Raw genomic sequence first — 10,342 nt, forward strand, 5'->3', positions numbered from 1 at the left:
GGGACTGGCGGGAGCAGCCCTTCCCCGAGGCCGTGCCCAGCCTGCGGCCCCTGCTGCGCCGCGCCTGGCCAGCCCCGCTCTTCGGGCTGCTGTTCCTGCTGTCCTCGCACCTGTTCCCACTGGAGGCCGTGCGCGAGGACGCCTTCTACGCCCGCCCGCTGCCCGCCCGCCTCTTCTACATGATCCCGGTCTTCTTCGCCTTCCGCATGCGCTTCTACGTGGCCTGGATTGCCGCCGAGTGCGGCTGCATTGCCGCCGGCTTCGGGGCCTACCCCGTGGCCGCCAAAGCCCGGGCCGGGGGCGGCCCCACCCTCCAATGCCCACCCCCCAGCAGGTCAGGCGGCGGGAGGGAGGCTTTCCAAGACCCGGCAGGCCCCACCACCAAGGGCTGGCCCTGCCCCTAGCAGGGAGGAGAGCAGGGAGCAGGGATGCAGGGCCACCACTTGAAGTTAGCCGCGTGTTGCCCCCTGGCTACCACGGCCGGCCTGCCCCTGTCGGTGGGGAAACAGACCCCTGGTACCCACAGATTGCCCCTTGTTGCTAGTGCTTGCCACCCCTCGGTATGGTGGATTGCCCTCCGGGGCTAGGGAAAGGAAGGTGGTATTTTAGCAAACACTAGTGCTCCTCCGTTGTCGTGGAAGTGTCACCCCAAGAACCAGGTTGTTCCTGGTTGCTCAGGATGCCATCCTTTGGTAGTGGTGGGTCACCCTCTGTTGCTAGGGATACAGTTTCCTAGCAACTGAACAGCCCTTCTTTGCCAGGGAACCGGGATACCTAACAACAGTGGTCTTGCCCCTTCTTGTCAAGAAGTCCTGCTCTTTGTTGCTATGGAAATAGTACCTCTGAACTACCCCTTTGTTGCCTGGAGCCAGTGCTCCCCATCCTGTGGGGATGTCATCACATAGCAACTCTGAGTTGTCCTCTGTTTCCAAGGAAACAGCATCCCTGAATCCCCCAGCAGAGGGGATGCCATTTCTAGCAACGGCATTTCCTTCTTACTGTTGCTAAGGAAGCCCAGCCTCCCTGGACCCTTGTTGCTAGTGATACCGCCCCCCCACGCACCCCCAAACCTTCTTTGCTAGGGAGTTGCACTGCTAGTGGGCACCCTTGTTGCTGAGGAAGTAACGCCCCAGTGTTGCTAGGGAAATGGCACCCCTAGCAACCAGGAGTGGACTGCCCACAGTTCCCGGCAACCAAGGTCAGCCCTCTGCCTAGGGCTCAGGTCAGGAACAGCCCTTCACTGTAAATGATGAACTACTCCTTCCTACTAGGGTGGTGCCATCCCCTAGTCATCACAAACTGCCATTCTCTTGTGAAGGTGATGACACCCCACATGTACTTAATGCCACTGCCCTAGTAACCTTGGGCTGACCTCCAGCTGCTAGAGAGAGCACGTCAAGCAGGGATTGAGGGCTTTTCTAAATCTGCTGGGCCCCCATTCCTAAAAGATGGCTCCCCGTCTATCATCAGACAGAGGCCACCAAGGGTTCATGTGGGCCAAGGACATTCCCCACTGCTGGGTCTGTTGCCACCAGTGACCTGGGAGCTACTGTATTATTGGAGGTGACACTTCTCCAACAATCACAGGGACCAGGAAAAAAGGCCCTTTCTGGAAGCTTTTCCAAACATCCAAGGCCTTGTTGCTAAGGAATGCCTTTTCCTTAGCAACAGAGATCACTGAGACCTCATGAGGGCCTAGAACATCTCCCTACCAACCATGAACCACCTTGTTGTTAGGGATGGTACTTCCCTAGCAACCACAGTATCTGACAACTCAGAAGGGACCATCCTTGGAGGCTTATCTGAATATTCCAAGCTTAGTTGCTAAAGGACTCGTAGCTCAGCAACCATAGCCCCTCAAGACTTCTCATGGTTATGGCAGGCCCTGTGAGTTACCCAGAGGAGGGGAACTCCATTGTTGGTGAACTGTCCCCTGATCCACCCACCCTTCTCCCCTAAAGGCTCCGTCTGGGCTACCCTTCCCTGTTGCCCTAGCAAGTCTGACAGCCAGAGGGCCGTTGCCTGGCCAGAATCCCTTCCTTAGCATCCGGGGCAGGGACAGCAGCAGACATCGGGAGGGGGCCTGGCTGAGCTGCATGTCTGTCCCCCACCCTCATCCTCCACCTCCCCCAGTCCGGAGAAGGCGGCTTCCCTGGAGTACGACTATGAGACCATCCGCAACATCGACTGCTACGGTACGGACTTCTGTGTGCGGGTGCGGGATGGCATGCGCTACTGGAACATGACGGTGCAGTGGTGGCTGGCGCAGTATATCTACAAGAGTGCACCTGCCCGCTCCTATGTCCTGAGGTGAGCAAGCCCTGCCTGGCCTCAGACAACACCACAGAACTGTATCTCCCAGAAGGCCCCAGGGCAGCATGCAGCTTCCCTTGGTTGGGCCCCTGCCCCTAAGGCTCATGGGAGTTGTGGTTTATTCAGCCTGTTTCTTGTCTTGCCCCACAAGAGGCATTACGGCTGGGGTAAGTCACTCCCCCTCTCTGAGCCGCAGTTTCTACTTCTGTAAAGTCAGCCTCACCCAACAGAAGCAGTGTTGTGAGTCCTGTGGGTTGCCAGACTTTGTGGGATCTTGACCAAGCAAGTTACTGAGGAACCTTGAGGAGGAGTTAGTTAACCTCAGTTCCCTCAATCCTTAAATGGAGATAATGCTATTTATCACTGGTTTAGAGGTAGATAGGAGGATGAATTGGGATAGAGCGTGAATTGTATTTAGTGTGAGGCATGACATATGAGTGCTTGTGTATATTCGCTTTTATTATTCTTCATCTGATATTTCTGGCATGGAGACTGTATGCTAGACATTATTGGCTTTACAGTTTTTAGAAGTGAGGACTCATTATCATTATCATTTTTTTTAAGTTGGAGTCTCACTCTGTCGCCCAGGCTGGAGGGCAGTGGCACACTCACAGCCACCGCAGCCTCGACCTGCTGGGCTCAAGCAATCCTTTTGCCTCAGCCTTCCAAGTAGCTGGAACTACAGGCATGTGCCATCACACCCAGCTAATTTGTCTTGATTTTCTGTAAAGATGAGGTCTTGCCAAGTTGCCCAGGCTGGTCTTGAACCCGTGTGCTCAGGCAGTCCTCTCACCTCAGCCTTCCAAAGTGCTGGAATTAAAGGTGTGAACCACTGTGTCTGGCCTAGTCCCATATTAACAATGAGGAGACTGGCCGGGTAGAGTGGCTCACGTCCATAATCCCAGAACTTTGAGAGGCAGAGGCAAGAGGACTGCCTGAGCCCGTGGGTTCAAGACCAGCCCGAGTAATGTGGTGAGATCTCATTTCTACAATAAATTTTAAAAATTAGCCAGGCATGGTGGCACATGCCTGTGGTTCTAGCTTACTTGGAAGGCTGAGGCAGAAGCATCTCCTGAACCCAGCAGGTCAAGGCTGCAGTAGCCATGAGTGTACCACTCCACTCCAGCCTGGGCGACAAAGTGAGACTCTACTAAAAAAAAAAAGTGAGGAAACTGAGGCTCAGGGAGGTTAGGAATGTACTCCGTGACACTGAGCCTTTCCTGAACCACCTGACAAGTCAGGATATACCATGACGCATTCCCATAACGAAGGAGTCAGGCTCTGAAGCTAGACTTACCTGGGTACCTGATCTGATTTACTTCTTAAAGATCCACTTTGGCTCTGTGTGGAAAGTGAACTTGGGGAGGGGCAGGAGGTAGAGCCAGAAAGGAAACTTGGAGGCCTTGGGGCCATCCAGGTGGGAGGTGATGGAGTCCTGTGGTGGGGAGCAGTGGCCTAGCAGCGAGTGAATCTGAGAGGGGCATTGGGGCTGGGTGTGAACCAGGCACAGGCACAAGAAGGATGAAATGAAACACGAGTCCCAGGAGATGGGCACCAGTGACTGAGAAGGGGGCCCAGCAGGAAGGCCCAGCAGGAGGGGAGGAGGAGGCAGAATGGGTTCAGGCTCATCACCTTGAGCAACTATTGGGTTTCCGGTGGGGATGGGCAGTTATATGAGTCTGCTGCTTACAGAGGGGGGTTGGTGTCGGAGGTGGACACTTGAGCAGCATCAGGGACAGATGATACTGAAAACTCTGGGCTGAGGGTCAGCTCAAAGCCCAGGGCACCCCAGTGTGCTTTTTTTTGTTTGTTTTTTTGAGTCAGGTTCTCACTCTGTCACCCAGGCTGGAGTACAGTGCCACAATCACAACTCACTGCAGCCTCAACCTCCTGGGTTGAGGCAGTCCTCCTGCCTCAGCCTCCCAAGTAGCTGGGACTACAAGTGTGTGCCACTATGTTCAGCTTTTTTTTTTTCATAGAAACAAGGTCTCACTGTGTTGCCCAGCCTGGAACTTCAGTGTTTAGACCAGTGGTTCTTTTATTTATTTATTTTTGAATTGGAGTCTCACTCTGTTGCCCAGGCTGGAGTGCAGTGGCATACCTATAGCCACCAAAGTCTCCCTCGACCTGCTGGGCTGAGGCGATCCTTCTGCCTCAGCCTTCCAAGTAGCTGAAACTATGGGCTCATGCTACCATGCCTGGCTAATTTTTTGATTTATTGTATTGATGAAGTCTCGCCAAGTTGCCCGGTCTGGTCTTTAACCCCTGGGCTCAGGCAATCCTGTTTCCTCTGCCTCCCAAAGTGCTGGGATTACTGGTGTAAGCCACCATGCCCAGTAAACGTTAGATCTTTAAAGGAAGAGAGGGCCTTCTGGGTTAGGATTGCTGGGGACTGGATGGGGGCTTGGGCTTCTGCATCTGGGAAGGAGACAAAGGCCCATAGCCTGCTCCACCTTCTGAAGTAGGGGAGAAGACTCCTGGGTATAAAGGGGGAGGGGCTGGGGCCTGGATGCTCGAGTCTGAAGGAGGAAGGGCTGGGGACCTGATTTTCAGATCTGAGGGAGGAGGTGCTGGGGGACAAGACTTTTGATTCTAAGGGAGGAGTTTCTGGGGGCCCAGACTCCTGGGTCTGAGGGAAGAGTGTCTGGGGGCTCAGATTCCTGGGTCTGAGGGAGGAGGGCTGGGGATCTGGACTCCCAGGTCTGAGGGAGGAAGGCTAGGGGCAGGGACCGGACTCCTGGGTCTGAGAGAGGAGGGGCTGGGGCCTGGACTCCTGGGTCTGAGGGAGGAGGAGCTGGGGGTCTGGATTCTTGAGTCTGAGGGAGGAGGGACTGAGGGTCTGGACTGCTGGGTCTTAGGGAAGCGGGGCTGGGGGCCTGGACTTCTGGGTCTGAGGGAGGAGGGGCCGGGGTCCTATTCCTGAGTTGGGGGACAGTGGGCTCAAGAGCCTGACCTCCCAGATCCTGATTTCTGTCCCTCCCCCAGGAGCGCCTGGACCATGCTGCTGAGCGCCTACTGGCACGGCCTGCACCCGGGCTACTACCTGAGCTTCCTGACCATCCCGCTGTGCCTGGCTGCTGAGGGCCGCTTGGAGTCTGCCCTGCGAGGCCGGCTAAGCCCCGGGGGCCAGAAGGCCTGGGACTGGGTACACTGGTTCCTGAAGATGCGCGCCTACGACTACATGTGCATGGGCTTTGTGCTCCTCTCCCTGGGTGACACCCTCCGCTACTGGGCCTCCATCTACTTCTGCATCCACTTCCTGGCACTGGCGGTGCTGGGGCTGGGGCTGGCTTTGGGTGGAGGCAGCCCCAGCCGGCGGAAGGCCACGTCCCAGGCCACCAGCCTGGCCCCGGAGAAGCTCCGGGAGGAGTAAGTGCCCATCACGCCCTCTGCCAACCGCCAGCCCTGGCTTCTCTGGGGATTCTGTGAACCAGGCGCTGCCTCCTCTCCCAAGAGAGGTCCCTAGCTTGGCTAGGGCCCTGGAGAGAATCTCCTTGCCCCAGCTAGACACCCTGCCTCTAACTGAAGCCAGGCTGGGTGCTCTCGCCCTCTGCCCTGGGGCCACCGGTGGCCACTTCCCCCTCCTTAAAGTCGGGGTATTGCCTCACATGTCCCTTCTGCAGCTTCTGGGTATCAGACAGTGCTGTACTTCCCCAGAGCTGCGAGGCCAGTGACTGCAGTGTCTTGGGCATATTCCCATGCCCAAGGGGAATCCGATTCCCAGTGAGGGTCAGGAGTTTTGGGGCCAGGTCCTGGGAGTGGGCAGCCCTTTCCTGTGTCTCTCACTCCATTTTAGCTCATCAGACCAGTATTTTACTCTTGAGAGGGAGCACAGACTTCCCATTTCATAAAGGGGAAACTGAGGTGCAGATGAGCAGGCCTGCGACTGCCATTCTGTGGCTCCCGCTTGACACCTCAGGGCCTCCATGCTCCCGTCACACTCCTGTCATCTCGGCCTGAGGTCAGAATGTGTAAATCTTTCCCAGTAAAGTGTTGCACAAAGACATCTCTGTGTGAGTCTCTGCGGGAGGTCTACCCAGGGGAGGCGCCGAGTCCCCCGTGAGATGGGTGAGCGCCCCAGCCCAGGACCAGGTGATAGACTCGGGATGCCGCAGGGACTTCAGCTCCCAGGAGACCTTTGGCAGCCCAACCCTGAGTTTATGGGAAGTACCCGACTCCCTCTGGGCCACCTGCTGGCCAGGTACACACTAGCCCCAGGCTCCTCCCTTCCCTGGGCAGACCCCGCCCAGGTGACCACAGAGACGCAGCTGAGCCTGGGGCCATGGAGAAAAACGCGACCTGGGAATCGGACGCCTGGGGCTCCTCTAGGGGGTGGCTAGCCCCCCGAGGGGCCAGAGGAGGTGGGAGATCCTGGGAAGCTCAAATCCGTCCAACCTTCAGGCCGGGTAGAGGCCCTGGGGGAGGAGCGGGGAGGCCTAGACTCCTGGGCCTGAGGGCTGAAGACAAAGGTTTCACTTCCTGAGTTTACCAGGGAGAAGGGAGCTAGAGGCTGGGATGACTGGAGGCAGAGAAGGCTGGAGAGCTGAACCCTAGTTCTGGAGAGGAGATGGCTGGGGCTAGGTCTTGGTGTCTTAGGAATGGGAGGGCAGTCAAGTTCCCAAACTTCTGAATAAGAGGGGAAAGGATGTGGAAGCCTGGAATAAGAGGGGCCTATGGGTGATACTTGGGTCCTTGGGGAAGGGATCTAGGTGTATGAATTCCTGGGCCCAGGGAAGCAGAGGTTGGAAATTCTAAACTCCTGGGTCTCAGGGAGGAGGGGCTGCGGCCTGGACTGCTGGGTCTGGGGGATGAGGAGCTGGGGGCCTGGACTCCTGGGTCCCAGGGAAGAGGGGCTGGGGACTCAGACTCCTGGGTCTGGGGAAGGAGGACTAGGGGCTTGGACTTCTGGGCCTGAGCAAGGAGAGGCTGGGGCCTGGACTCCCGGGTCTGAGGGAGGAAGGCTGGGGGCCTGGACTCCCAGGTCTGAGGGAGGAGGGCTGGGGATCTGAACCCTTGGGTCTGAGGGAGGAGGGGCTGACGCCTAGACTCTTGAATATGAGGGAGGAGGAGCTGGGGGCCTGGACTCCTCCATCTGAGGGAAGAGGGCTTGGAGGCCTGGACTCCTGGGTCTGAGGAAGGATGGCAGGGGACCTGAACTCCCAGGTCTGAGGGAGGTGGGTCTTGGGCCTGGACCCTGGGTCTTTCAAGCCCTCTGCCCTCGTGTGCAGGACCATCACTGTCCTCTGTGCTGAATGAACTGCCCAGTGCTGCCACCCTCCGGTACCGAGGCCCTGGGGTGTTGCCTTGGGGGACACTGGTAGAGGAGGTGGAGGATGGAGGAAGAAGCAGTCGGGCTGTCACAGAAGCCACCCAAAAGGAGCTGCAAGAACCTCACCCTTCCCGGGAACTGCCCTGGCCCATGCAGGCCAGACGGGCACACAGGTGAGCCCACCTCCCCCTCCGACACTCCCATGACTCCCCTCCGACACTGCCTGACCAGGAGCATCTCCCCTGGGGCCCTGGGCTCTGCCTATGTCTCACTCCATCCTCGGCCTCACTTGGTTCTCTCTCTGTCGTTTCAGGGCTGCTTCTCTTGGTTTCTTTTTTCCCCTGTCTTTGTCTCCACTTCTCTGTCTCTGAGGGAGTCCTGTCTTTCTGTGAGTCAGGGAAACTTCCTCCCAGGTTTGCTGTCTCTCTTGTCCCTCCTCTCTCTCCAAGCCTGTCTCTGCCTCTCACTACAAGGAGGACCCAAAAGACCCAGAATTTAATTATTAAAAATTGTGGGATTTTTTTTGTTGTTTGTTTTTTTTTTTTTGAGTAGGAGTCTCACTCTGTAGTCCGGGCTGGAGTGCAGTGGCTCGCTCACGGCCACCACAGCCTCAACCTCCTGGGCTTAGGTGACCCTTCCACCTCAGCCTTCTGAGTAGCTGGAACCAAAGGCATGTGCCACCACGCCTAGCTAATTTTTTGATTTATTGTAGAGACGAGGTCTTGCCAAGTTGCCCAGACTGGTCTCGAACCCCTGGGCTCAGGCAATCCTCTCGCCTTCACCTCCCAAAGTGCTGGGATTGCAGACGTGAGCCACCGCACCCAGACAGAAAAATTATGTATTTATTCTTACATGTTTAAACTTTAGGCACCTTCAAAGTACTCTCTGTTGGATGCAATACACCCATCAAGATGCTTTTTTCACTGCTCAAAACAGTTTTTGAACTTGTCAATTTTAATGCCTTTTAGTGCTTCTGCCATTTTTTTGTTTCATCTCTTCCACATCAACAAAACATTTCCCTTTGAGGAATATTTTCATCCAGGGAAACAAAAACAAGTCGCTCGGGCAAGATCAGGTGAATAGAGAGGTGGGTTACATGGTGGGAGGGGGGTGTCATGCCATTTTTGGTCAAAAACTGCAGAACACCCAGCATAGTGTGGGCAGGTGCACTCGCAAATCACCCATTATGACAATGGGCAAACACGTTGAAAGAATCTTTTAAAAAGTTAACTGAAGCTGAACGCAGCCTCTCACAACAACACTAGCAGGTACATTGATGCCGATGGGTTCCTAGGACACTTAAATCTAGCAGGGGAAGCCTGTCCTACAAAGGGGTGCGGCCTCCAAAGGATAATGCTGGGGTTTTTTTTGCCCCTCCCCGTTTCTCTGCCTCTCATCTTCAAAGCCCATCTCTCTTTGACTTCTTTCTTTTCCTTTTCTCTGTACATAATTTGCTGAAAAATGAAATTGCAGGTGCCCATGTTCAAAAATTATGCTGCATTTCACGACATCAGCAGCAGAGCCATGAACCCGGTGCCAACCCCTTCCCAGAGTGAGCCCCAGAGGGCTGCTGGGGCTGCCTACGACACTGGCCCATGTTTCCCATCCTTCTTTCTCCTTTCCTTCCTTCCTTTTCTTCTCTGCTTGTTTTTTTTTTTCTTTCTTTTTCACTCTTTCATGATATTTGCCTACAGGAAAGTGCATGATTTAAGGCATACAAATAGCCCTTCATATCCATGGATTCCACGTCCGCAGATTCAAACAAGTTCAAATAAAAAATATCAGGAAATGGCCAGGCTCGGTGGCTCAGCCTGTAATCCCAGCACTTTGGGAGGCCGAGGCTGGTGGATTGCCTGAGTCCGCGGGTTTGAGATCCACCTGGCCAACTTGGCAAGACCTCGTCTCTACAATAAATCAAAAATTAGCTGGGCGTGGTAGTGCACGCCTGCAGTTCTGGCTGCCTGGAAGGCTGAGGTGGAAGGATCGCTGGAACCCAGCAGGTCAAGATTACAGTGGCTGGGAGCGTGCCACTGCAGTCTGGGCAACAGAGTGAGATTCCAACTCAAAAAATAATAATAAAATAATAATAAATAAAAATAAATATGAGGTGGGTGTGGTGGCACACAACTGTAACCCCAGCTCCTCGGGAGGCTGAGTGGAGAGCTTCCCTTGAATCCAAGAGGTTGAGGCTGAGTCAGCTATGATTGCACCATTGTGCACCAGCCTGGGCCACAGAGCCAGACCCTATCTCAACAATGCAACAAAAATAATACACTCTTGTTTTTTGAGTCAGAGTCTCACTCTGTCACCCAGGCTGGAGTGCAGTGGCACACTCACAGCCAACACAGCCTCAACTGGCTGGGCTCAAGCAATCCTCCCGCCTCAGCCTTCCAAGTAGCTGGAACTACAGGCCTACATCCCCATGCCCAGCTAATTTTTTGATTTATTGTAGAGGCAAGGTCTCACCATGTTGCTCAGGCTGGTCTTGAATTCCCGAGCTCAAGCAATCCTCTCGCCTCAGCCTCCCAAAGTGCTGGGATTTCAGGCATGAGCCACTGCACCCAGCTAAATAATACGAATTTAAAAACAATACAACAACTATTTACATAGCATTTGCATTATATGAGGTATTCTAAGTAACTAGAGGTGATTTAGAGAAAGTTTGCATTATATGAGGTATTCTAAGTAACTAGAGGTGATTTGACTATGAGTAGGTTATGTGCAAATACTATGCCATCTTTTTTTTTTTTTTTTTTTTTT

The 10,342-nt window shown here is 54.7% G+C and overlaps 2 protein-coding genes across 3 annotated transcripts in view; both read left to right on the forward strand.

The window, feature by feature from the left end:
• The window catches only part of MBOAT7 (membrane bound O-acyltransferase domain containing 7), a 12,893-nt gene extending 6,574 nt beyond the window's left edge, over positions 1–6,319 (forward strand). Inside the window, exons 6-8 of the mRNA XM_008073859.1 lie at positions 11–334; positions 2,134–2,310; positions 5,299–6,319. Of these exons, the coding sequence (XP_008072050.1) occupies positions 11–334; positions 2,134–2,310; positions 5,299–5,686 (889 nt within the window). The 3' untranslated portion in view covers positions 5,687–6,319. The remainder of the gene's footprint in view (positions 1–10; positions 335–2,133; positions 2,311–5,298) is intronic.
• Positions 6,320–6,545: 226 nt separating this feature from the next.
• TMC4 (transmembrane channel like 4) overlaps positions 6,546–10,342 on the forward strand; it is a 15,439-nt gene continuing 11,642 nt past the window's right edge. Inside the window, exons 1-2 of one of the 2 annotated variants that reach the window (XM_008073861.2) lie at positions 6,546–6,674; positions 7,542–7,755. In XM_008073861.2, coding sequence (XP_008072052.1) covers positions 6,596–6,674; positions 7,542–7,755 — 293 coding nt within the window. In that variant the 5' untranslated portion in view covers positions 6,546–6,595. Of the gene's footprint in view, positions 6,720–7,541; positions 7,756–10,342 lie in introns of both variants that reach the window. The other variant, XM_008073860.1, reaches the window with a different exon arrangement.

The sequence above is a fragment of the Carlito syrichta genome, unplaced genomic scaffold, assembly GCF_000164805.1.
Source record: "Carlito syrichta isolate Samal-C Ts95f unplaced genomic scaffold, Tarsius_syrichta-2.0.1 Scaffold316208, whole genome shotgun sequence".
Taxonomy (NCBI): Eukaryota; Metazoa; Chordata; class Mammalia; order Primates; family Tarsiidae; genus Carlito; species Carlito syrichta.